This window comes from Sarcophilus harrisii, chromosome 3, assembly GCF_902635505.1.
Source record: "Sarcophilus harrisii chromosome 3, mSarHar1.11, whole genome shotgun sequence".
In the NCBI taxonomy this organism is placed as follows: Eukaryota; Metazoa; Chordata; class Mammalia; order Dasyuromorphia; family Dasyuridae; genus Sarcophilus; species Sarcophilus harrisii.
This window is the reverse complement of record NC_045428.1, coordinates 490075346-490103301: the sequence shown is the minus strand read 5'-3', so window position 1 is coordinate 490103301 and position 27956 is coordinate 490075346. Positions and strand designations below refer to the sequence as shown.

General features: G+C 37.6%; 1 protein-coding gene across 2 annotated transcripts in view; it reads right to left on the bottom strand.

Moving 5' to 3' along the window:
- Nucleotides 1-27956, bottom strand: part of TTC12 (tetratricopeptide repeat domain 12) — a 57262-nt gene that overhangs the window by 24262 nt on the left and 5044 nt on the right. The window contains exons 2-12 of one of the 2 annotated variants that reach the window (XM_023499446.2): nucleotides 27599-27674; nucleotides 25572-25732; nucleotides 24977-25004; nucleotides 24122-24199; nucleotides 22929-23050; nucleotides 15654-15713; nucleotides 10248-10319; nucleotides 7518-7578; nucleotides 6915-7103; nucleotides 5358-5427; nucleotides 3406-3494 (exon numbers count right to left, since the gene is read on the bottom strand). In XM_023499446.2, the coding sequence (XP_023355214.1) occupies nucleotides 3406-3494; nucleotides 5358-5427; nucleotides 6915-7103; nucleotides 7518-7578; nucleotides 10248-10319; nucleotides 15654-15713; nucleotides 22929-23050; nucleotides 24122-24199; nucleotides 24977-25004; nucleotides 25572-25732; nucleotides 27599-27659 (991 nt within the window). In that variant the 5' untranslated portion in view covers nucleotides 27660-27674. The remainder of the gene's footprint in view (nucleotides 1-3405; nucleotides 3495-5357; nucleotides 5428-6914; nucleotides 7104-7517; nucleotides 7579-10247; nucleotides 10320-15653; nucleotides 15714-22928; nucleotides 23051-24121; nucleotides 24200-24976; nucleotides 25005-25571; nucleotides 25733-27598; nucleotides 27675-27956) is intronic. The other variant, XM_012545008.2, reaches the window with a different exon arrangement.

Sequence of the window (27956 nt, the reverse complement as noted above, 5' to 3'; positions counted from 1 at the left end):
CCCTATATGCTAAAGTAGAACTAGGAAGCCCCGAAGTCAAAAGTCAGGCAGTATCTCTGAGTTTGTGGGTTGAACAGGCTTAGGGACACTGCCCTTAATCATGAATATTTTTGCTCCCTGAGGGACTGCCCTATGTAAATGCTAAATTTCCTTAGGATACTTGAAAGGTCTGTTTGTAAAGATTGTATCCCTATAATTTCACCTTCACCTTCCAGAACATCCATCTCCTGATACTTTCTAGTTAATCAATGTATTTCCTAAGATGTGGTGCCCCAAAACAAAGTAATTTATATATCACCTTAGCAAAATCCCAACCAAAGAATTCTCTCTTACCTGACTTCTTTAGGATATTACACTTATTTTTTTATATAGCTTTTTATTTACAAGATATATATGCATGGGTAATTTTTCAGCATTGACAATTGCAAAACTTTTTGTTCCAATTTTTCCCCTCCTTCCCCTCCTCCCTCCCCCAATACATGTTAAATATGTTAAAATATATGTTAAATACAATATATGTATACATGACCATACAGTTATTTTGCTGTACAAAAAGAATCAGACTTTGAAATAGTATTATACTTGTTTTTAACATAGTCTAAGATCACTTCTGAAGGAATAGTGTTCTTTTAAAACAGAGAGAGAGAGAGAGACAGAGACAGAGACAGAGAGAAAGAAAGAGAGAGGATTTCAATATGAAAACAAAGAAAAAAGAATTTGAAGAGTTAGCACAGAATCCTGACCTAGATTAGATAGTTGAAGGGTGGAAAAATGTCACAAAAAAGAGAAAGGGGAGGATATTTAAAAACTTAAGACTAAGTAACAAATATGAGTTTCTTTTGGAAAGAGCAGGGATCTGGATCCTCCAAAGAGAAAGCAACATCCTTTGTTGCTCATCCTTTAAGGCATAATCATAAAAATTCCCAGGTGTTATCAAATGAGATATGATCCAGCAATCAGAGGAAAAGAGAGAAGGAAAGATCATTGATGGATCCACTATATTTTTCCCTGATCAGACCACATTTAGAATAAATATTGTGTATTTGGTTCTGAGTATTGCAATAGGGAAAAATATAAGATGGATCATATCCAAAAAAGAGGAGGAAAATAAATGGAGGAAGGCAAGGCTCATTTGATTTTCAAGTGGAGAGAATGGGGTCTACAAGATATAACCAGTAAGCTTAGCTCCTATTCTGGGGATAATTACTTAATATATAATCAAATCAATGGTTAATGAACATTTAGAAACTGAAGTTGTGTTCACAAAAAAGTCAGTCTGGCTAAACTGGCTAAACTAAAACTAAATATGTTATTCCAGACTAGCCTCACTTCCTTTATTAACAGGATTTCTAGATGGATAGGGGAAGAGAATGTTGTAGATGAAAGTATTTCCAGATTTTAGCAAAGTATTTAAAAAATGTCTTGTAGAAGGGATGTGCAGATGTTGGGTGAGTATATAATAAAGAATTTTAAAGAGTATGTAAGAAAGAATTTGATAGATTTGGAACTGGATGAGTGGCTTGACCTCAAAAATAGTTGTTAATGGCTCAAAGTCAACTTGAGAAGACATATCTTTTATAACATTTCAGAGATCTGTGTTTGATCTTGTCCTTGATTTTATTATTATTATTTTTAATCAATGACTGATAAAGAATAGAGGCCACGTTTATCAAATCTGCAGATGACACATAGTGAGAGAGGATAGTTAATGCAATGGATGAGAGATGGATCAAAATAGTTGAACAGACTGAAATTTAGCAAGAGTAAATATAAAAACCTTAATTCTGTAGATCAGTGGTGTACAAGATGGGCAAGATCTACCAAAGAATAAGTCATTTGAAAAATATCTGAGACTGACTCAGCATGCGTGAAATACAAACTCCATATATGTCAATAGCATGATAGGGAGAGAAAAAAAGGCTTCATGCCCAGAAAAAAGACAGAGGATATACAGCTTTGCTGTTTCTAGCTCTGATCATATCATCTCTAAAGCACTGTATGCAATGCTTCATTTCAGGAAGCAAACTATTAAACTAGAAGACATCCAGAAGAAGAATATAATGGTGAAGGACCTGAAGATCATGAACTGGAACTGGATATTTAGCCCAGTAGTGAGAAAACTCAGGGGGAACATTATAGCTATTTGAAAGGAATTGCATGGAATAAGAATCAGAATTAATTTGCTGGTAGAAATTACAAAGAAGAAAATTTGGGCTCAATGAAGGAAAACTCTCTGACAATTACAATGATCACAAACTGGTCTAGTGGGGATCTTGATTCATATTCATTTTTATATATTAAATGTTTTTATATATTCATCTAATGGAATGGTTTAAGTGACAGAGGGAGGGGGCAAGTGGCTGCTATGTGCTAGGCACTGTGCTAAGTGATTTGTAAATATTACTTCAAATAGTCTATAGAGGAAAAGTTTTTCAAAGCTCCCTTTCAACTCTATAAAAATAAAAAGTGGTATCTAATGACTATGCCATTGACCCTAAAGGGTCAATGTTATGGAATCCCGGTGAGGTAGTCATTATTATAAGAAACAGCTCCGTGAAATAATAATTTGCACAGAAGAGGTGTTCCTTAAGTGTTTGTTGATATTAGCAACAATGATGATGACAATGGCATAATTCCTTTTAGGAAAGAATCTTCCTGTTTTTCTAGCTTTCCAGGGCACTAGGATCTTTTCCTGAAGCTGCTTACTTAACCTTGGTGCAGGAGTTAGTTCTGCTTTCACCAAGAATGTGACTTTCTGAAAGATATCCCCAAATAGGCCAAAAACAAAAGAGAAAAGAAACACAGATAAATAGATATGAATACTACTTACATTTGTTGTATTTATATTATTAAATCCACTAACTTGATAATGATATATTAGTGTGACACAAAGAAATCTATCTCCCAAATTCTAATATGTAAAAGTGCAGCAAAACTAGACAGTTAATCAAATAATTTAATTGCTCAACTTTATTCATTAACCAAAATGTGAAGATCTCAGACAGATGACCATACATCTAAGGCACTCCCGTTTTTAGTAAAAAGGCACACTAATCCCAGGAGATGGAAAAGGTTACTGGCCATGAGGCATGATGGGAAGACCCTAATGTAAAAGCAGCAGTAGCATTTCCTAGGTGAATAGGGCCACAAGGCACCCAAAACATCATATATGTCATTCTGCCACCCAGCCAGCTCCATAGCTTCCTCCTTTAGGGATTCCAAAGGAACAGCAAGGCTATCACTAATCCTCACTGCTTATAAGAAATGCAATTGAGCTTTACCCTCAGACCTCTGGAACACGGTCAGGTCTAGACACTTATGCTCCAGGAAGCAAACCTCTCCGACACAGTTCCTGCCACATTCAGGGTACATTAGCAATAATTAAGAGTCATTATTTGGTCTTACCATTCCCAGTGCATACCGCATGCCAGAGTTTGAGAACAGCAATACAAAGAATCTCTTCAATTTCATCTTTTTCTTCTGTGGCAAAGCACCTGAATTAGGAAAATAAGGGAAATTAAGATATTAAACCTAGAAGCAAGCATCATTTTTCTTTTCATCTGGCTCTTTTACTTCCAGGTTTCCTATACAGTGATTTGAGGATCCAGAGTTTGCTCTACTTTGACTAATCAGGTAACTTTTCCCTAAAATATTCTAAGAAGTGAAGAGAAGAAAATGAAAATCAAAAAGCTGTTATCAGAACTTAGACATGTTAGGTTCTGATTGAAGTCACCTACTTTATAGGAAGGCATTAAAACAGATCCATGGGTTTTGGGGACCTCTGGCACCAACCTTAATAATGACTGAATTGGACTTTGTGTTTTTCAACTTGGAGAGAAAAATTTATGGAAGGGTTTAAGTTGAAAGGGGGAGAAACTATTCTCTTAAGTGATGAGAAAGTTGCACATAGACCTGTCAGTACATCCAGGCTATCAGAGAATCCTATTTAAGTCAAATGGGGTCTTCTGGTGCTTCTAGGATATATGTCTGTGATTCTGGCCTATACTAGATGGCCAAATCTAAAGAATAAGACATATTATATTAAGTTGTATAGGGTGCCATTTCTCAAATGGAATGCAACTGAACAAGAAGTTTGTGTCATTATTTAAAAAGTATTAATTCCTATGCTCAAAAAGTTATCAAACTGTGCATACCCTTTGATCCAGCAGTGTTACTACTGGGCTTATATCCCAAAGAGATTATAAAGAAGGGAAAGGGACCTGTATGTGCACGAATGTTTGTGGCAGCCCTTTTTGTAGTGGCTAGAAACTGGAAACTGAATGGATGCCCATCAGTTGGAGAATGGCTGAATAAATTGTGGTATATGAATATTATGGAATATTACTGTTCTGTAAGAAATGACCAACAGGATGATTTCAGAAAGGCCTGGAGAGACTTACACGAACTGATGCTGAGTGAAATGAGTAGGACCAGGAGATCATTATATACTTCAACAACAATACTATATGATGACCAGTTCTGATGGACCTGGCCATCCTCAGCAACAAGATCAACCAAATCATTTCTAATGGAGCAGTAATGAACTGAACCAACTACGCCCAGAGAAAGAACTCTGGGAGATGACTAAAAACCATTACATTGAATTCCCAATCCCTATATTTATGCCCATCTGCATTTTTGATTTCCTTCACAAGCTAATTGTACAATATTTCAGAGTCTGATTCTTTTTATACAGCAAAATAATGTTTTGGTCATGTATACTTATTGTGTATCTAATTTATATTTTAATGTATTTAACATCTACTGGTCATCCTGCCATCTAGGGGAGGGGGTGTGGGGTAAGAGGTGAAAAATTGGAGCAAGAGGTTTGGCAATTGTTAACGCTGTAAAGTTACCCATGCATATAACCTGTAAATAAAAGGCTATTAAATTAAAACAACAACAACAACAACAACAACAACAAAGTATTAATTCCTTTTGAATATCTTTTCAGAAGAAATTATAATGAATCCAATCTAGGCAATATTGACATTTATCAATATGATTTGAAGAATAAACAATAATTGATATACAGATCAAAATTTAAAATCTAAATCATCTTTAAATATTGAAAATTAATTCTTCAAGAGAGATGTGACAATAATCTGAAGACCCAGGTTCTTTTTTCTTTTGGGGGGAAATTATTCTCTCTTCTGAAAGCAATTATTAGAGACTAAAGTACAAGAGGCATTCACTTTACTTTTCAACAAAGATTGTGATCCTCCTCATATAAAGTTGCTATATGATTAATTTTTTTCAATTTTTTATGAAATTCACAAATGATTGTATTCTTGAAAAATAATTTTGTGCATGTATTTTCACACCTAGCTGTCCTTCTCACAAGTGAGTGCTCTTACCGCTTTATGACCTTGTTGTCATTGATGATACTGAATCCATTATGTGTCCTAAATAAAGTTTTTTCTGTGCCTAAAACAAATCAAAGATAATTTTGTCAGTTCTATGAACATTTGCCTGACATGTTGCTTCAAACAATGAATATGAAACAAGGTCACCAATATAACACTTTTGGAATAAAAAGATACTTTATATTGGTTAAAGAAAAGAAAAATTTATAGGAATTACATTATAGTAACATTATTTGCTAAAGAAAAATCTACCATTTCATAATCATTAAAGGGTTTCCCGAAATTACTTAAGAAAAATGTCCAAGAAAAACTGGCAAATCCATCTTTTCTTAAAATATTTATTTAACAGGTGTTCTAAAAGTCTAAAGAACTCATCACCTTCATTAAGCTAAAAGAAAGGACAAGAACATACTCAACACTGTATGCTAAAGTAGGTCAAACACTCCATCTAGTTGAGCAAATAACTCATGTGGTTTGGAAGTCAAAACTGTTTCAGTCTTCACACTAGCATTTACCATCCGATAATAACACCTTAGCAGAAGTACAAATTTTATCTGTTTCTAACTGATTTCAAGCAACAACTGGGGGACCCTCAAACCTGGTTCTACAAATTTTAAGCCACTTTAGGCTCTGCCTTCTATTACTCAAATGTTTGAGATATTTCTTCCTGATTAAATTTTTAAGCCCCTGGAGGGTAAGAACTAAGTTTTAGATTTCTTTTTCTCATTTTCTACAGCAATTATATTCACTGGAAAAACAAATTAATTCACATTAACTGAGTAAGGCAAGCTTGCCTTAAAAGCTCTATCCTCTTGATAGATTTTCATCTTGTGTATGAGACGACATATAGTCTTATGGAAATAGCACTGGATTTGGAATTGCAAGGTCTGAGTTGAACTCCTGGATCTACCACTTAGTAGCTATGATTTTGGGTAAAAGACAATCTTTCTGAGAGCAATTTATTATCCTATAGGAAGAGGATGTGGGGCAGCTATATGGTTGAAAGGATACAGTGGCTGGACTTGGAATAAGAAGACTCATCTTCCTCAGTTTAAATCTGTCCTCAGATACTTACTAGCTGTGAGACCCTGGGCAAGTCACTTAATTCTGTTTCTCTCAGTTTCCTCATTTGTAAAATGAATAAAGATGAGAAAAATAATTCTTGCAATAATTGTAGGATTAGTCTATTTTATAACTTTATCTTGATGGTCTACTTTATTGAGGGAGTCTTGAGAAAAAAATAACAAACATTTCCCCCTCTCACTGGATCTTCTCCCATCCCTTCCTCCTACCTCCACTTATTTTTACCAAGAAAATTCCAAGTATGGTCACAAGGAGTCAGACACAACTGAAAACAATTGAATAACACCAATAAAGATGAGAAATAATTTCTTATAACATTTCTTTTTTTTCCCAAGGAAAGTTTTATGGATAATAAAAACAAAACAAGATAGAACTGTAGAAAACATGAGCTAATATAACATTGACAGGAGCCACCTACGATAGAAATCAGTTAAAAGACTAAAAGAAAATACATCTTGAACTCACAATCCTCCATGAGTTCTGTGAGGAGCTGCACACCCCCTGCATAGAACAAAGGGATCTGTTCAGGGTTTGAGAGAGCCTCGAGCAAGTTCTTGGTGGTCACTGCTGCTTCCTTTCCTGACTTCAGCTCTTGTAGCGCTAGTTTCTCTTGTAATTCTGCCTTTTCTTTTTGGTCTACTTTATTGAGGGAGTCTTGGAGAAAAAAAAGAAACAAAAACACAAAACCATTTTTCCCCCCACTGGATCTTCTCCCAACACTTCCTCCTACCTCTACAGTTGGAAAGTCAGAAATAGAAAGAATAAACACTTTTTTTTTTTTTTTTTTTTAATGAGAACAATGGTTAGTCCAGAAGAGAAGTGAGATGGGGTGGAGTCAATCAGAGGCTACAGACATTGGGAGGTTTCAGAGTAAAATTAAGAGGAGATTAGAGAAGAGTCAGATGGGTGATGGCAGAGTGCGTGAAGAAGAGAGAAATGAAAACTAAATAGCTGAATGTGTGAAATGGGTGAAATGAGCACACAGAGTCGATGCTACATCAAAAGATAAGAACAAAAACCAGGAGATCATACAACTCTAGGCAAGAGGACCAGTGGGGACTTTCTCACCCTTAACTTGTACTTGCAATTTGGGGTTTATCTCTAAGATCTTCTGGTAGCATTGCCTGGCCTGGAAACAAGAAACAAGAACTTGCAAGTTAGTGATGGGTAATAGTGATGACATGAAAGGCCCGACTGAGGCCTCCCAGGGTTTCTTAATTATTTGCTTCTAGGTTCCTGTTTTCCTTCAGCTCAGGAGGCAGTCAGAGTATACTCAGCATGGATCTGATATAACAGCCTATTTGTCTGGACTTCTGTGGGAGCTCTCCCCCAATGCCTTGTGTGGCTGAGGCAAAAACAATTACAAAATAAATCAAAGGATGACTGGTGTCTGGAGGTCAGAAGCACACAGGCCTCCGGGAGCTTGGGGGCTCGGTGGGCCAGCCCCTCATTTTTCAGATCAGGTGGCTGAGGCTAGGAGGGGGAAGTGACCCGAGTAATAAGGGTCAGAGCCAGGGTTCCAAGCTAGTCCAGGCTTGTATAATTATAACAACAGCTCACATTTATGCGGCCCTGTTTACACAGTGATTTTCTACACTAATACTAAGAGACAGGAGGTACCGCATCCCCCGTATGCAGATAAGGATCCTTGCCTAGGGCCACACACCTGGTAATCCCCGAGTTAGAACTGGAACCCAGTTTCTCTGGCCCCAAGCCTAATGCTGTTCCACTCTTCCATCTTGCCTTGGGGTTACCTCTAAATCTAAGACATTCTTATTAGCCATGCTGATGTTTGTGCCAGCTAAGCAATGTTGGACACCCACGCTAATGTAAGGAGCTACTTGGATGCATAAAACGTTGAAAAATGGGAAAGGAGCACTTACATAGAGCCGGAAGAACTATCCCTCTCTATGGGACAAATTTTTTCAATCCTATTATTTCCGTTTCACATATGAGGAAAGAAGAGAAACGGGTGGCCTAGAATCACAATGGTCACTGATGCCAGACCCAAGTCCCTTCAGATCCTAAGCCAGTCTTCCTGTCATGGCCTGCTGCCTTGCCCTGTGCTCAGCTACTGCAGAGAGGGCCTGGGAGACCAGGAGCTAGGAGGGGGTGTGACTGAGGCCACAGGGATTTTGTGGCAGTGCGGCAGGTCCCCAAAGTAATCAAGAAAAGGCTTCAAGGAGAGTGGCGGTCACTGCAGGCAATGTGTCCTGCAAGGATACAGGACAGGGGATAGCACTCATCTAGGGAGACTGTAGGAGTGATGGGGAATGATTACTGCGAGGGCTGCTTGCAGTCAAGTCCAGCCTAGGCCTGAGAGCAAAGCCTGAATCAATGCAGGAAAAAGGGCTCCGATTTCCTAGGGATTAAGGGAGCTGACCCAGTGTGTGTCACCAAAGTCAGGGCCAAGAAAAGACCCGAACAACCTGGCCAGGCACATCAGAACAAGGCGGAGATGGAGCTGCACCAGCTGAGAGCCAAGAGCCGAGCTCCAAGGAGATACTGCTCCAGAACTTGTCCCCATCACCGGCCCCCTATCCAACCAACTCCTTCATACTGCTGGTCTAGCCCGTGGCTGTGTCTGGGAGTCCCCAGCTCCTGACCCGGCTCAGCCTCTGGCTGATACTTGGGTCAGATTCTCTCAAAGGCCTGTATGGGAAGAGAGGTGGTACAGAGTCCCTTGGGCCCTGTGACTGCCCACCCCTGAAGCACCCCCCAAAGGGGACGAAACCATGGCAGGCTGCTGGTGAAAGCAGAGACCGTACCTATGATTATTTCACTGATGTAAGGAACTCCCAGGTCAGAAAACATCTGCCAAGGCAGCTTGCCACCTTCTAACTTAAAATCTCAAGAAGTTACCAGGAACACTGAGAAGTTAAGTAACTTGGCCAGTCATACAGGAACAGGACTTGAAATTTTTTGGGCTCCAAAGATGGCTTTTTATCTACCCTGCCACACATAATCGGTAGAAACAAGGGCAATAAAGAGAAATAAAAGTGAAGGTGATTCTCAGAGAATAGACCAGGTAAACCTTGACAAGACCAGGTGGCACGGTGCATAAAGCCTGAGCCTGGGGAGCCAGGAAGACCCAAGTTCAAACTTAACTAGCTGTGTGAGCCTGGCCAAGTCATTTAGCTTCTGTTTGCCTCAGAATATAAAATGGAAATAATAATAGCATCTATCTTGCAAGGTTGTTGTAAGGATCTAAAGAAATAATAATTATGATAAATAATACCTGGCACATGGGAGGTACAATATATAAATGCTTATTCCCTTCCCCATAAAATGGAATTAAAATTATGGAACTGTCTGTATAATGTTTGTGTTCCAAAGTTTATATAATGTGATAAAGGCTTTTAAAGTCTAACCATCTGACTGAGTATCTATTGGGCTGAATATATTATTGGGAAGAGGTGCAGCAGAGGAATAAAGGAAAAAAGATCAAGGTGCTAAAGTCTTTAGAGGAAAAAGAGTTAAGTCTTTGGGTAGAAGCAACCTGAAATGATCAGTGCTAGAACTCTAGGGGGTCTGCTATTCCGGGATCCTGAGTTCACTCTCTTAGGTGGCCAAATCCTTAAGTAGTCCCATAGCAGGAGATGAACTTAGATAAGAAAGGAACAAACATTTTTTCTTCTTCAAAAAGCATAAGGCTGATTTATAGTGGGCAACCTTTTGGCTGTCTAACATTCAAGTAACTCGGTTGAAATGTTGCCTGTTTCATCCACTTCCTCCTCAGAGAAGGATGAGCTTCTCCCTCTGGGCTGAACGGGCCATGTGCAAGTTCTGACAACTTACCATACTGTAGTTCTTCAGGGCCAGGTGAGCTTTTCCCATGTGGAAATATGCTTTTGTAGAGTTTTCATCACACTGTACAAGAAGAATGATGGAATATGCTTTACACAGGATTACAATTACATTGTAATTACATTGCACAGGATACAATAAGGACTGAACCTGTGATTTCTCTGAATTACCCAGATGAGTAAACTTTATCAGTGCATCCTTTCTGCAACTTAAGTGTCTAGAGTTTGCCTAGAGCACTGAGAGATTAAGTGTCATCCACCGTCAAGCAATTAGTATATGTGGTCTTCTATCCAATACCACAATATCACAAGTCACTAACTGTTGCTTAGTCATTGAGTCATGTCTGACTCTTTGTGACCCTGGGGATCATTGAATGCCAATCATAGAATGTCTACAGGACTTTCTTGGCAAAAATACTCGTTTGCCATTTTTCTTCCCCAGATGAGCAAACAGGGTAAAGTAACTCACCCAGGATCACATAAGTACTTAGTATCAGAGGCCAGAATTGACCTCAGGGCTTCCTGACTCCAGGCCAAGTCTTTTATCCACAGAGTCATCCTGCTGCCTCCTAAGCGGCAGCCCCAAAGGGGGAATAACTCTCTCCTCCTCCTCCTCCTCTCCTCCTTCCTCTTCTTCCTTCTCCTCCTCTTCCTCCTGCTCCTCCTCCTCCTTCTCTCTCTACTTCCTCCTTCTTCCTCTCTCCTCTTCCTTTCCTTTCTCTGAAACAACCTTGTAACCTGATAATTGTCTGGCTTTTGAGTAGCTAAGATAAGTCAGCAGAACTGTTCTCAGGATAACTGGGGGAAATCTGACAAAGAAGGCTTATCTCTGTGCTGTGATCAGATTAGGGACAGCTAGGAGGCCCAGTGGACAGTGCACTGGGCATGGAGTCAGGAAGTTTAAATCTGATCTCAGACACTTACTAGTTGTGTGATCCTGAGCAAGTTACTTAACTCTGTGTGCCTCAGTTTCCCCATCTGCAATCTGAGCTGAAAAAGGAAATGGCGAAACCATTCCCGTGTCTTTGCCAAGAAAACCCCAAATGAAGTTGCAAAAAGTCAGATGTGATGGAAATAACTGAACAAGTGACCAAATTAACAAAAAAATAAATTAATAATTAGGATTATTTTTATAACTGAAATTCATGTAACATTTTTAGGCTTATGGGACACTTTACCTTCAAAATGCCTGTCTTCATCTATGAACATGATGGTGCCCCCTAGTGTAAATTCCCGCAGAATAAGGATCATCTCATTTCTCTATCTGCATCCTCAGCCCCCAGCACGCTGCCTGACATGCAGGAGGTGCCTTTCAAACCAGGGAGTTCCTAGACTACACACCCTGCACTTTTTTTTTTTTTTTTTTTTTTTTTTTTACAGTATTACTGAGCTAGAGATGTTGCCAGCCAGGAGCTCATTGAACAATATACCATTTTTCACTTTCTAGGCACAGAAAGTAAATGAAAAACCTTTTACTTAGAACAGAACTGAAAGTAGAAGTAGCATCTCTTTCCCTCTCTCTCTCTTTCTCCCTCTCCTCTCTCACTCTCCTTTCCCCTCTGTCTTTTCTTCTTCCTCATCTTCTCTCTCTCTCTCTCTCTCTCTCTCTCTCTCTGTTTTTCTCTGTGTATCTCTCTCTTTCTCCTTCTCTCTCTCTCTCCATCTCTCTTTTTCTGTCTCTGTTTCTCTCTTGACTCTCTTTCACTCTCTCTCTTCCCCCTCCCTCCCTCTTTCTCTTCCTCTCTCTCACCTATCACACACTCTCTTTCTCTTTCTCCCTCTCTCTCTCCCTCTCCTTCTCTCTTTTTTTCTTTCTTTCTCTCTCACCTATCACTCTTCTCACTCAGTCTCTGTTTCTTTTTTCTTTTAATACTGCTTCTTTTTAAAAGTCAACTTTTATGGCACTTAAGATGACTTATTCCATGATGCTGATGCCAAATCATACATGTAACTCAAAGCTCAAAGACTCCAATGAATGTCTAGGAACAATTCTGATATGGTTTCATTTTGGGGAATAGCAGTGTCCATGTGTACCTGATTTTATTGTTGTTGGGCTCACTTAGAATGGCTGCCCTTGACTGGATGAAATCAGATTGTCTGGTTTTGCCATCTTTAATTAGATCTCTGTCATTTGTGTTCTGGATGTCATGCTATCTAGATGCACTTCACTGTCTCATCTATTGTGTTTTTAGTTCTGTCATTTTAAGAATGGATATTACTTTAAGGGAATGTGCAAAAGCTGCTCTTAAAGAGCATACCTCAGTTACTGTTAGAGATATTACAGCACCTGTTGGTGTGGGAAGTCAAATGTTTTAAGGAGCATCCACAATAAAACATTAGAAGCACTAGAGAGGAAAATGGCAAAGAAAACAAAAAAAACACAAATAATTGACAACTACAGTGTAATTAATCCTCAGAATGACATTCAGATGGACTTGGCAACTAGGAGTTCTTACTGAATCCTCCATATTGCAGCAAGGAATAGCTAGATAGTGCTATCTTAAAGTGCTCTTTCGTCTGACCCCTTCTATCTATTAAAAAAAAATCCACCACTTTAGTTCCAGTCTTCATCATCTCTCACCTAAGATTACTCTCATTCTCCAAATTGGTTTCTTTGCCTCAAGTCTCTGCCTCCCTTCCCTCCCCTCTCTTTAGTCCATCCTCCACACTAATGACAAAGTGATTTTCCTTACTATGGCTCTGGCCATGTGATTCCCCTACTCACTCAGCTTCAGTGGCTTCCTACTGCCTCTGTTTAGCTTTCAAAACCTTTCATAACTTGGCCCCAGACTTTCTTTCCAGGCTCATTACTCTTCCTTTCACACTCTGACACCCAGACATACTGTGTCTTTCCATTGTGTGCCTCAATCCTGGCCCTCCATATCTTGTCTCTATGCCCTTGTATTTATCCCCCATGCCTGGCAGGCACATCCTCTTTACCTTCACCTGAAAGAATTCCTCTTTTCTGTCAAGATGTGTTTCAAATATCATCTTTTGCTTAACCCTCCTTCTTGCCCTTGGCCCCCCTTTTTCTCCCTCCCTCTCTTCCTCTCTCCTTCTCTTATTCTCTTTCTGTCTCTTTGTCTCTCCCTACCTCCCTCTCTCCCCTTCTTCTTCCTTTCACTTCCTTCTTCCCTCTCCCTCTCTCTCATTCTTTCTCTGTGTCTCTCTCCATCTCTCTCTCTTTCCCCCTTCCCCTTCTCTTTCTCTTTCTTATGTTCTTTCTCTGTGTCTCTTTCTCCCTCTCCCCTTCCTCCCTCTTCTTCTCTCTCCCTCCCCTTTCCTCTCCCCTTCCTTCCTCCCTCCTTCCTCTGTTTTCCTCATTCCTTCCCCCCTTTCTCAGACTCTCTCTCTCTCTCTCTCTCTCTCTCTCTCCCTCCCTCCCTCCCTCTCGCTCCATTTCTCTCAAACATTGTTTTATTAAGTTTCTTTGTATTCATTAGTATTTATTCTGTGTGTGCATGTGTATGTGTGTTTCCTGAAAAATACAGTAAACTTGTAAACAGGAATTGTTTCAGTCACAGTATTTGTATTTCCAGTGTTTAGTACAGTGTCTAACACATAATAAGCACTTAATAAATCCTTACTGACTATAGTCTTTAAAATTTTCTTTTCTATCCTCCAAAAGTTTTCAAATGGCTTCAAAACCTCAGAAGGCATTTAACAAATTTAACTCCTATACTGTTTCAAAAAATGTAAACACCATTAGGGCTGATTTGCCTTCATTTCACCATTAATTATCCTGCATTTTAATTAACTATTTGGAAACAGGCCAATATAGTACACAGAATCAGCATGAAATTATGTACTGTAATATTTTTCCTTTTCAAGCTTCAAATAGAGAGGGATGTCTGGTGGTCCAATGAGAGTGCCTAGCTACTAGTGCAGGAGGGAAAGAAAATGACTGGCAAAAGATGGATGGAATTCAGACAATAACTTTGAGGTTTGGTAACAGAACATCTCAAGAAGATTTCTTTACCTCCCTTCTTCTCATTTGGAAAAAAAAAAGGCCCCATGAAACTTTAAAAAGATAGGGGAATGTGTTGGAACTGAAGATGAATTGCCTTTGACAGTATATCTTGGATAATTCTTATAACTCAACTACTGTGCTTTCAAAATATGAAAAAAATAGCAAGTGTTTTTATAAAATGAAAAAGTAATGTACCCTTATATATCAGTGGGTTTTTTTTGGGGGGAATACCTTATATAAGGCATTAGATAAAGGTTCTAATTTTCCCTCTTTGTTTGATTAACCAATCATCATGTATTTGTTGAAATCTCTAGATGTGCCCAAAACTGTGCCACGAATGTAAAGTCTTATGCTTGGATATGAAAGAAATATAGTATATTATCTGATTGCCTCTAAATGCCTCTTAAAGCTCTCACAGTACTTAAAAGCTCTCACAAACTGGTCTCAGCTTACCTTTCCAGCCTCACTGGACATTACTCTCTTACTCACATTGTGATCCAGCCAAATCTACCTCATCCCTACCTTTCTCACAAATAGCAGTCCTTACCACTGCCCATCTCCAATGCCTGGAATCACTACTTCCTCTCCTCCTTTCCTAGAATCCTCTTTCTTCAAAGTCCACTTGAAAAACCACCCTTTAATATAAAGCCTTTCCTGATTCCCCCACTGCTGATGAATTTTCTCTTGCCCTAGCTTATACTTAATTGCTTTGTATTTATTTAAATTTATTATTTTGTTATTATCATGATCATATATTATTATAATTTATTATTATTGCATTTATTCAGTATGCATTTATATATTTATTTGTTGTCTCCCCTATTTAAATGTAAGCTACTTGAAAGTAGGGATTGCTTATTCTTTCTATTTATATCCTCAGGGTCTAGGACAGGATCTGGCCCATAGCAGGTACTTATTAAATGCTTATTGATTGACTGATTGATTAAAGATAATTTAAATACCAAGTCACTTGAAATAAAATAACAGCAGATGCCCATATCATTTTGTTATTAAAAGGGCCTTTTCAATTTCATTCTTCACTGCCTATTATGATAAATTCAAGATGATCAAAGAATTATAGAATTTTAGTATAAGAAAATACAGCAGCATTATGCCTGAAGCATGACAGTCAGAAAAGCTGAACAATAGAAATTCTTTCTCTTGATTATTCTCCCAAAAATAGGGGGGTGGTATAGTAAATTTACAAATGATTAGGACTAGGAAAAAAATATAATTTTGTGGGGAAGAATTATACATGTGACATTTCAGAACACAACTGGCTGGGTTGAGCGCCCACAAAGGATTAGAGTTTCTGCCTCCACACACACAGCCCTGATAAACTGGTTTATTTCAGTTCAGCATGAGCTGCCTAATCCATATCTTGTCCAGGTATATCACCATCTGGTACAAGGGAGACTATCCTCTTACCTTCAGAGCCCATTCACAATCCACCAGAGCTTTTTCATATTCTTCCAGTTTCATATAAGCCTGCAATGACACAAAATTTTGTGAGAGGTAGCACAGGTCAGTGCAGAATGAACAGCATTTTTGAGACACAAATAGCCACTGAACCTCTGAAAAGAAAGGCTCATCACCTTTGGGGTGATTTCTAGTCATTCTAATGAATGAAACCAGAGAATAGCAAGGGAAGCTAGAGCACAATTCTTTATCCTCTCCTCGAGGAAGGCTAAACTAAAATTGCAGAAGCTAAGGACACTAGAAAGCTTGGTGGTCCTTGTATGGAGGATAAAAAGGTCACCCCCATGTTCAGAAGCCATTTCCCTTGAAGATGTGATAGCACTCATGTGCAAGGCTCTTATGTGGGATGAATACCCCTAACTGGAAAGACTCTTAGCTTCATGTTGTGGTATTCTGGCTTAAAGGGTTTCTTGGGAATAAAAATATGATTTGGATTTCTATCATCATTAACATTTTAGGAACACTTAAGATTTCAGTGTATTTATTTAGTTCCAATGAGCCTCTCTCAGCTCACTTTATTCATCTCTAAAAATGAAATGGATTAGATCATCTATAAATTGTATTTTTTAGAATTTAATATTTTGTCATTCTGTGACATTCCCTGAACCCCATCCCAAACTGTCCTCCCAAATTCTAGAATGTAAGTTAAGCAAAAACTGAACATGGAGCAGGGCTGGGAAACACAATTTCATTGTTGTCATTTCTATGATAGGATCACTTTCTCTAACATGTACATATATAGTTTTTATACTTTTTCTTTTGAAGATTTCTCTATGAGGGAGAGGAAATCAGAAATTATCTTTTTTCAAAGAAGGAGAGATCAAAATGTCAAGAGGCTAAGTGACTATCCGGGGTCTGCCAGCAGGAGTAGTAAACCCAGAAGCCATGTCTGCCAATATCTGAATCTTAAAACATTTTGGAAACAGAAAGTGTATAAAGAGTAGCAAACATAAAAAAGATATGCACATAAATCATTCTATTGTGAGCTAAGGTGGTGTATGGTGGAGGGATGTTAAACAGTCAAGTGCATTGATCAAGAATCAAGCATCAGCTTGCTCTAATAAATTTCTGTAGTTTAGCTCTTTGAACTTCCGAAAGAGAAGAAAACAAAGATGGGGGGCTTCCATTCAATTGGTTTATGGACTAATTGAAGAAGATGAATCTAGAATGATCTGTTCCATAAAGCACCCTCCATGTCTACTGCTGTTTTATTTCTGCTGTTTCATTTAAACGTCAGGGCGTGTGAGAGGGGAGCGTCCATTTGAGACAGTAGTTATTATTCACAACAGGGATTCTGAAAATGCTCTATATAGGTTTTCCCAATATCATGACAAGGTTTTTTTCCCCTTCTATGCCTAGATTTTCTCTTTCTGTATTGTTTCCTACATCTTAAATAGACGTGCATTTTCCAAATGGCAATTAAACTCCAAATTTATCTAAATTACACTAGCAATCTATTGATCATAACATTAGCTCTAAAGGAAAAACAAAGTGATGAAAGGGTAGGTTTTCTCTTCAGCATAGAGCAACATAATTCAAAGAGCCCTTATTAAATGTTCTATAACACTGCATGCATATTGGGAAGGAATTTTAAAAATAGTCAATGGTTCAAACAATTCCTAACACCAGGCTGCCTCTTGTGTTTTATTTCTCTCTGAAGAAATGCTTCTTAGGATAAAATGAAAAAGGAGTTGTTTCCTGAAAGCTTTTCAATACTTTTCCTTATGCACATCATAATTTCAGAACATGTTTACATTTAATGAGTCTCTTCAGTTTTAAAAATTAAAGTATAGTATAGTAACATCTCAAAAGTTTAAATAAGAATTAAGATTAGTCTACACTGGTGAATGGTTTCAATGAAAATTTTTTTAAACAATTGCAATTTTTCTATTTTCTAATATCTGGCTTATAGCACTGCACCCCCAGACATTAGTCTTATGCTCTCTAGATATATTCCAGGGGATGCTCCCCCAAATCAACCTCTTTGATTGCTGTCAGCCAGGGAAATGCCAAATATAACTTAAACAGCTTGTAGTAGGGATTTAGAGATGTGGATTAAAAAAGGTTTTCTGATTCTATATAAAATTCAAGGTTATCAAGTTCAAAATCCTTTCTAAATCCTCACTCTCACTCCATACATCCAATCAGTTGCCTAAATCTTCTTGTTCCTAGCTCCACAACATCTCTCTTATATTTTCCCTTTTCTCCAACCCTATTTAAGGCCCTCAACCCTTCCTACCTGGCTTACAGCAAAAGTCTTTTGTTTTTAGTCTCCTTACTTCAAACCATCTTCCACAAAGAAGCCAAAGTGATTTTATTTTCTCCATAAATTCCAGTGGTCCCTGTTACCTTGAGGACTACAAATAAACTCCTTTGTTTGACATTTCAAACTCTTTTTCAACTAGCTTTTTCTATCCTTCTTGTCTTATTATACTCTACTCCAGTCATACTGATCTAATTGCTATTGTTTACAGATGACAATCACTCTTTGATCTCCAGTCTTGTTGCACTAACTCCTAGAGAGAATATTCTCTCTCTCTCTCTCTCTCTCTCTCTCTCTCTCTGTCTCTCTCTCTCTCTCTCTCTCTCTCTCCCCCTCCTTCCCTCCGTCCCTCCCTTCCTCCCTCCTTTCCTCCTCCTTCCTCTTCTCTCCTTTCCATCCCACTCTTCCTCCCTTTTCCTCCTTTTGTGGTTAGTCCCATCTTTCCTTAGGATCCCAAAGTCTTTCAAATTCATAGTGTCACATGAGAGCAGAGAGGCAACTCCTCTGGCGTTCTGGAAAGGGGCACTTTTTGGCCCCAGAGTCTCCTATAGGTTCCCAACATTATGCTATTCTCCTGTTGATGGGGTGAATGGGGTGCAGCTTCTAGGGGAAATATAGCAATAATCCTGAGGCTCCCTGGCCTTAGGAGGGCAATTGCTCTAACAAAATATCTGTCAATAATCTTAAAATTTCCTAGCCTTAGGAATACTATAGTATAGTCCTACAAACATTGCTGACTGTCAGATAAACTATTTGTTGGTCAGTGATAACAAAATTCCTGAGACAATAGTGAATAGACCACCCCTCAAGCCTACCTCAAGTCACAAAATTAGCAAAAAAGTAACATGAAGTTCCTAATCTCTCTAACTTTTCCTATAAATTTATCTTCTTGCTTCTGGTACTTCGCTAAATTCTTTTGGAACTTAGCCTGCTTCAATTGCCATTACAATTATAATAAACTTTGCCCCTTGACTTGGAGATGGATTCAAACCTGCAAATTATTTTGAGATACCTCGTGATACCAATCTGTAACCCCAACCTTTTGGGTTTTCCTTTGAACCTCAACAAAGTTACTTGGATTCTTTTCAGAAAGGAAATAAAATGAGTTTTCTAATAGGCTCTCCTTTTCCTCCAGTTTGATCTGTGTGTAGCTTACCTTCATGGTAAGAACAGAGGACCAAGTGTAGGTCCCTTGCTTCCCCACATCATGATTTTTTTCTTTGAAGTCCAGATAGCTGTAGCTCAGAAGGGGCAGGGAAAAGGACATGTGTCTGATTCTCTTTTCTCTCCAAGGGACAGGAGATACCCAGGAAATCTCTCACTAGACAGAAGGATTCCAGGATTCCTGAATTTTAGGTCATACTTAAAATGGTGATCCCCTGATGCTAGGACAGGAAATTCTTCTTCTCTTGATAAAAATCTGGACTTGGATCATACTGTTGATCCTTCTTTTCGCCTAATCAGGAACTGAAGTTCAATAATTCTTACCACCAAGCAATATTAATGCCTTTTCTATAACTGCCATATCATGCACTGAGAGGTTATGTCATTAGCTTTCCAAGACTCAAGCCAGAAAGTTAGATTAAAATAGGTAACTCTGAAAGAGACTTTAGAGGCTCATTTTAGAGTATGTAAACTGGGGAACAGAGTGGGTTAAGGACTTGCTCAGGGTCCACAAATCTACAGATTTATGAAATGGAATTTGAGCTTAGGTTTTTATGATCCCCAAGTTCAGTACCCCACCATTATGCCATGCTGGATTCCACAGACTGTCTTCTTGGCTTATGTAAATGAAAATGCATGCGATTCTCATTGCTTCTGTTTCAAGGTAACAAAGCAATCAACAAGCATTCATGAAGCATCTTTTATGGTCAAGATGCTAGAGATTCAAATATGAAAATGAAACAGTCCCTGTCCTCAAGATGCTTAAGTTATGCTGGAGGTGATGACAAGTAAATATATAAGTATATACTATACAAAATTTATATAAAGTAACTTTGGGAGAAGGTACTAGCTGCTAGGGTATTTGAACCAAACTTTGAAAAAAAACTAGGTATTCTAAGAGTGAGAGGTGAGAATAGAATGAATTCTAGGCATGAGGGAAAAGTTTTAACAAAGGCATGGAGAGAGAAATGGAAAGTCACATGGGAATCAGAAAGGCTAGTTTTGCTGAGATGAAGAGCGTGTAAAGGACAGTAATTTATAATAAAACTACAAAGGCATGCTTTAAAAGATTGTGAATGGTTCCAACACCAAACAAAAAATTTACATTTGATCCTAGAAGTAATAGGAAACCATGGCTTTTATTCAGTGAAGGTGATTATCAGGAAGACAGAGGATGGTGTATTCTCAAAAGAAATAGAGAAGTTCACAAGAAGGATAGGTTTTTAAGAAAAGATAATGAGTTTTGGACCCAATAAATTTGAGATGCCTAAAGGACATTCAGTTTTAAATATCCAATGGTAAGCACTTACAAATAAATCATTTTCACTTATTCATTTATTTGCTGTAAGATTTGGAGCACAAGAGAGATACTAGGATTAAAATTATAATATAGAAGTCCTCTGCACAGAGATGATAATTGAACCTGCTGAAGATAATGAGGGAGAAGAGAGAGAGACATACACACACAGAGAGATAGAGAGAGACACAGAGAGAAAAATAGAGAGAGATAGACAGACACACACACATAGAGAAAGAGAGCGAGACAGACAGAGACACAGAGAGACACATACACACAGAGTGAAAAACCCAAAGATGATTTATAATTAGCAACCAGATGAGTTGGGACAGGAACAGTGGAAGACAGTGCCATAAAAGAAGGGGGAAAAAAGGATTATCAATAATGTGAAATGCTGTAAACAAGACCAAGAAGGATAAGCTATGAGAAAAGGCCAATGGAGCTCGCTAGACTTTGAGTCATAAAGGCCTGGCTTAGAATCCTCCCTTAGATATTTACCCAACTATGTAATGTGGCTCTGGGTGGGTCTTAACCTCTTTTGAGTCTCAATTTCCTTATGTGTAAAAGGAAGGTGTTAGATTACATCCACAATTCCTTCCAGCATTAAATTTATGGTTTTATGATTTGACAATTGTGAGGTTACTGAAAACTATTTCAGTTCAGTAATGGGTTGAAAACCAAGCTGCAAACAGCCATTAATGACTGGAAGAGGAGAGATATTTCCACCCACACCCTCACTCAGGCCTATTCCTGCCTCTGCTGCTTTTTCAGGATCTCTCCAGGAAAGAAAATAATAATAATGTTGATGATAAGGGTCTTCCTATAGGCCTATAGAATTATATATAGAATTCCTATAGAATTCATTCTATTCTCATCTCTGCCTCTTAGAATCCCTAGTTGTTTGTTTTTTTTTTTTTTCAAAGTTTGGTTCAAATACTACTTCCTACATTGTCTTTTTTTTTTTTTTAATTTCCCTAGCAGCTAGTACCTTCTCCCCAAGTTACTTTATATAAAAAATTCCTTCCTATGAAGTGGATGAAAAAGTATGAAAAAGTAGTTCCTCTCATCTATTCCTTAAAAGTCTGAGCCAGCCAATTGAACACTCATCACTAAATCAATCTAGAAATATTCTCAGATTCTCTAGAGATCTCTAGATGGCTAGATAGCCATCTCTAGAGATGGCTAAGTAGCCAACTGATTTGAATCAGAATCAACAAGTATTTACCATCAAACTACAAAGTACTTAGTTATTGCTAATTCAGCTATAAAAATATGCTGCCCCTCCTTTCATAACCTTCTTCAGGCAAAAAGTAGCTGGTTTCAAAGCACTCATAATTTCTTTAAGGAGACAACCAGACACCAAATCAGGGAGCAAGTTTCTGCTGTCCTATCTCTATCATTCATATGCTTAAAACATCATTTTTTACACAGATAAAGTAAAGGTAAATTTTAACCCAGTCAGTGTCTGAATTACTAAGGACATCTGAATTAATGAGATTATACTGTACTTTATATAGTTTCATTTATCACTGTCACTTTAATATTGGCCTTTTCTACTTTCAGTTTTTCAATCTCTTGTTTTCAGTGTTTTTCCTGTCTACTATATTAATTTCTGAGAGGAATTATTGGACTGAAGGAAGATGAAAAAATCAAGAGGATGGAAGAGAGAAAGGTCCTAGAAACTCAGTCCTTGAGTAATTAGCTCTGGTCCCACTAGGTATAAGGTAATTCAGCATTTTAAACTAATAGCAAGTTATCCTCCACAAAGTTAGACTACTTTCAAAAGTAGGCTTCCTTTGATAAGAGAACTCTTAGAAGGTATAAGTTCCTTTCAGCCTCGCTCCTTCTTATAGGAAAATAAGAATCAACTATTGAACAGGCCTTCAGATAAATATATGCCTCACTGTCTCTGATCTTCAGAAAATAAATCTCAATTCTGTTGGCCATTCAGTAATTTGATTTTTTTTCTAGAATCTATGTCTCTGAATATTAAAGTATGACTTTCTTCCCTTGTATCTCTTGAAAATTATTTTTCTCCTTTTCAACTTGATAAAGTACTGTGTGCTGTTCTGATTCACTTATTATGTGTTATTTTATATTTTAATTATATTTGTAGTTTATTTATATATTTAGTTATAACAATTTAGTTATTGCATATCCTATCCACCTAACAGACTGGAAGTTCCATGAAATCAGAGATCATGTGTTATCTAAAATTTGCATCTTGCCTAACACTTAGTAGTGTTCAATACACAGTCAGCATTTTTAAAAAATACTTGCTTAATTGTTGTTTTTTGTTTGTTTGTTTTTTTAAAGGAAGTACTCTTTGCAGAATCCATTTCTATGATACACAGCACTTCAAATAAAATGGCTAGGTGGAAAAGCTAAGTCTAGAGTTTTTTCAGGTTAATGCCCAAGTCACCAAAATAAATATAAAATAACATTGTTCTGGATTCTAGAAGAGGCTTCAATTTCTTCCAAGTACCTAGAGTTAACTGACCTGAGCCCGATTGGTATATAGCACTTTCATATCCTTAAGCTTCTTTAGCCCCTCCGTGTAGTAATGGACAGCCATCTCATAATCACCTTTCAGAAAAGCTTCATTCCCCTTTTCTTTGAAGGCTATGAAAATAGAGATCAAAGACATAAGCTCTCATTTTAAAAGGGAAAATCCTTCAGAACCTCACAACTTGCTGCCTAAACATATCTTCTTTCGCTAGGAATAAAAGGGACTTGTCATTTCTTCCAACTCTTCTAGGTCTACAATATAATCTTATTTTATGCTCAAGGGTAATTTTTCTATACCCACCCCCAATTTGTAATGTTTCTTTCCTATAAGGATGAGTCCTTTTTTTTTTTGGCTTCATCTCTGAGTATGCTAGAAGACCAAACTTCTAGAATCAAAAGCATGTCAAGGATCATGGAGGTAGCTAGTAAATATGTGGTCATTTATACCTACACCATGTAGTCACTGAGGACTCGGAATGACATTAAGTAGTGCTCTCCTACCACATCCACTTTTGTTGGCTGTACTCTCTCTCCTTCTCCCAAATTATTGGCATTTCTTTTTCTTTGCTTCTTTGCCTCTTTCTCTCCTCATGTCTTATGACTACTAGTTATACTTGCTGGCATTGTTTAGCCCCACTGATGGCATTTGGGATCAAATACATTGCTGACCCTTCCTGTTACCTTCATTGCCAATATAAGACACTTTAGGACTAAAGCTTTTGTTGTGGAGATGTGATCTAGGGCATCTTCACATTCAGAGTAAGAAAGGCCCCTGGAGGCTAGCTCATCCCAGCTGTCATCCTTACAAGATCCCAAGTAAGTAGGCTCCCTAGCTGGCTCTTAAGTAAAAGGAACTGCCTCCTGAGGCAGTCTATTTAATTTTTGTACAGATTTAATTGTTAGGAAGTTTTCCCCTCATATTGAATCTAATTCTGTCCCCTGTCCCTCATAGTCATGGCTCCTGGATATATTTACATTAGGGATATCAAGCAGAACTAATGTAAGCCCCCTTCCACATTACAACTCTGCAAGTCCTTATAAACAGGCATGGGGGGCTTCAAGTATCTCCTCTTCTTTGGGGTTTAAGGAATCCCCAATTCCTTTTTGGGACTATACTTTGGGGTGTTCCAAGGCTCCTTCTTGTCTAACATGGTCCTCAGGATGAAAAACCTCAACAACTGTTACCGTTTGCTAGGCTTTTGTTTTCTTTTCTTCTCTTAGCTCGTTCTCTGGCATCCTTCTCTAGTATTTTCATGAAGCCATCTGACAGCAGAGGAAAGGAGTTTAATGGTTAAATTAAACATTTTCTGTAATCACCCTTCTAATTCAAAGAGAGAAGAAAGCTTCTGTGTAGCGAAGCTTTCTATGCAAAGACACGTGCATGCACGCACACGCACGCACACACACACACACACACACACACACACACACACAGAGGATTCTGAAGCCACCAAGCTGACATCTTCTTAATTTGACATTAAATGGTAATGTATGTGATGTATTATTATACATGATGGCTATGACTGTGTGTCAGATTTGAATTATGCCTTTTAAAATAGTTTTTCTTTGGGGGAGACTTTTTTTTAATTCCTTGCAGAATAATGAGCCTCTGAGCTGAGCAACAAAAGGAAAACCTAGATCCCTTGGGTATTGAAGAAATGACATAAGAGGTGAAATACTAACAGAGCTTATCTCACAGAGGGCTGGTGAGCAAATGAGGAAAAGAAAATTCCAGAGAGCTGCCAGGTCAGTACAAAATAGGCTGGCAGGTCACAAAATCACAGAAATTAAGGCTATGAGGGATCTCTTTGGTTACTCAGTCCAATTGTAATTGAACAGCAATCATTTCTACAATACTTACAACCAGGGTCTTTCTGAATTTATCTATTAATGGTAATTCTACTAAAAATGGGAAAGATTTTTGCCTACTCATAATTCTTGAGTCCATCAGGCAATGATTTCCAGTTTTTGAAGCTACACAAGATCAATAAAATTGTTGACAATGAACAAAACCTATTAGGAAGAGAGATACTGCCTTACCTGGGTTTGTATCATCCACATCCACCTGCTTTGTCAGGTAGTTAAATAGGTCACCAGGAAAGAAAAGAAAAGAAAATTTCATGAGCTATAAATGTAGCATATCAAAAAGGAATATCAAATCAGTTATATGAACAGAACTACTTTGGGTCAAATTCAGTTTTCTGATTTGCAAAGTCTGATATCAAATACTGAAGTGTCCACAGTTTGCTTGGGATGACACAAATTTGTTTGCTATGGGCTATGAAATAATTTTACTCCAAGTGATAGTTCCAAGTTGTAGCCTGTTTGTAAGAGTCAAAGGTGAGCCAAACCTTATTCACTAATGAAATCAAGTTGAGAAACAATGCACTATGGCTTTAAGTATGGTTCCTAAGCATTAGGTAGTCTTAAAAATATGAAGTAAACCTTGAAGCTTATTAAAATGAATTTGATGTTCTTGTTAAAAATGAACAAGCCTCAGGGTTCAAACTTCCTTATGGAAAAATGTCAGGTCCATCTTGAGACTGAGTGACATTAATCTTTTATCTTCATCAGTGTTTATGTCTCAGATCAACTACCTACCACTACTCATTTAATTCTATAACAGAAAGGAAACCTCTGTAGGAACTTGAGGAGGACTAATCATTGTTTTGTTTAAAATGGTCCTGCATTCATCTTCCTCTTGGTCCTCCTGGAGCTGCAGTCTCTTTTCTGCCTCATCCATGGCCCTTTCGCATACATCGAAGTCATCAGAATTCAGGTCCTGAACCAAAGTAGCTTAAGAGAAATTAGACATGAATCAATCAAACTAAGTATAGTCAAATGGAAGATAGTCTTTTCTACTAATAAGATGTTCTAAAGAGAAGGAATTTATAAAGACATCCCGAAAAGAGTTCACAAGAAAGAGAGAAAGAAAGTAGTTCCAGAAAAGAAAGACTATAGAGATTATTAGTTTAAAAAAGGAAAGGGGGAGCTAATTTTGATCTTTAAGTATATAAAGAATTATAACCACTTATGAATTCATATTTTTGGAGGTAACTGGGTTATATAAGTTTTTCCTCTTTTGTGTAGATATCCTTTATTGAGTCTAAAAAGGATTTTCTCAAGCTTGAAAAGGTGATTGCAAGTTCTAATAAAATGCAGAATAGCTTTGGTGCTTTGTACAATTCAAAGATTCTTAATAATCTTAATTGAGCTAAATTTGGGAGTGTTTTGCCTAGAGTAATTAGAATGGATAAGAATATCTCTTTAGACCTTGTCACACATGAGTCCATGGAATAACTACACATTTAATCTTTTGACCCATGTGGGAAAAGTGCTACCTATACTTTTAAAAAAAAATTATTTATGTATTTATTTTTAATATGCATTGCTTTATGAATCACATTGGGAGAGAAAAATCAGAACAAAAGGGAAAAACCATGGGAGAGAGAGAAAAGAAGTGAACATAGCATGTGTTGATTTATATTTTATTTAATCTCCATAGTTCTTTTTCTGGATGAAGATGGCATTTTTTATCCAAAGTTTTCTGGGATTGCTTTGGATCACTGAATCACTGAGAAGAACCAAATCTTTCACAGTTGATTATAACACATTCTTGCCATTATTGTGTACAATATATTCTTGGTTCTGCTTATTTCACTCAGCATCAGTTCATGTAAATCTTTGCAGGCTTTTCTAAAATCAGCTTGTTTCTCATTTTTTATAAAACAACAATATTCTATTACCTTTATATACCACAACTTGTTCAGCCATTCCCCAATTGATGAGCATGTACTCATTTTCCCATTTTTTTTGCTACCACAAAAAGAGCTTCTACAAACATTTTTGCACAAGTGGGTCCTTTCCCCTCCTTTATGATTTCCTTGAGATACAGACCCAGTAGTGTCACTGCTGGGTCAAAACTGCACAGTTTTGTAGCCCTTTGGGCATAGTTCCAAATTGCTCTCCAGAATGGCTGGATCATTTCACAAGTCCACCAACAATGAAATAGTGTCCCAATTTTCCCATATTTCCTCCAATATTTATCATTGTCTTTTCCTGTCATTTTATCCAATCTGAGAGGTGTGGGGTGGTACTTCAGAGTTGTTTTAATTTATATTTCTCTAATTAATAGTTATTTAGAGCATTTTTCATATGACTATAGATGACTTTAATTTTGTCATCTGAAAATTTTCTGTTCATATTTTTATGCCTATGCTTTTGCAGTAAAAAGGAAAGTGAAAAGTAAATGAGGAAGTAAAAAGGAAATGAATATTCCCTCAAAAAGCAGAATGTCAGATGCCAACAGCTGCAAACTTTGGATGATGTTCCCTTATGGGGTAATATCCTTTTATTGTATAAGGAAGAGTTAAAAACCATTATTTCCTTTTGACCTGTTCTAGGTCATAGACAGAGTTAACATTACAATCCCAGTAATAACATGAACAGTTTCTCTTATACCAACTAACAGCCAGAAAACATTGCCCCCAACTACAAAATCACTCAATTTCTCAATGCCCCTTCAGTTTTATTCAATTACATTTTTCTTGAAATCATAAACCTGCCAGCCAATCTAGTATTAGATTCAAGTAATTATTCCTTTTTAGCTACCACAACTCTCCAAAATAGATATCAATTTGTTTATGATTTTCCAGTACTCACAGATTTCATCCACATTCTTGAGAAATTTTTCCAAGTCTCTCTCTTCTTTCTCCTTAGCCATTTCAGACCACAGTCCCTGAGGGGGCCAGTAATAGATGATGGATATTAATAAAAATAAAACATTAAATGGAATTTGTAAGGCTTATTAGCTCTAAAAATGAAGAAGAGTCAAGTAGTTATTTAATACATATTTGTGTTTATAAATGTCATGGATTACGGGAGTGTAATCTATTTCTTTTCAGCTGGTGTTTAAGGCTCATTAATTATGGATGCATCCAGAGAGCAATGAACTCTTCCCCTGTGGACAAAACTAACACAGCTCCAATACCTGTAAAGAACATCTCCAATCCACACCCCT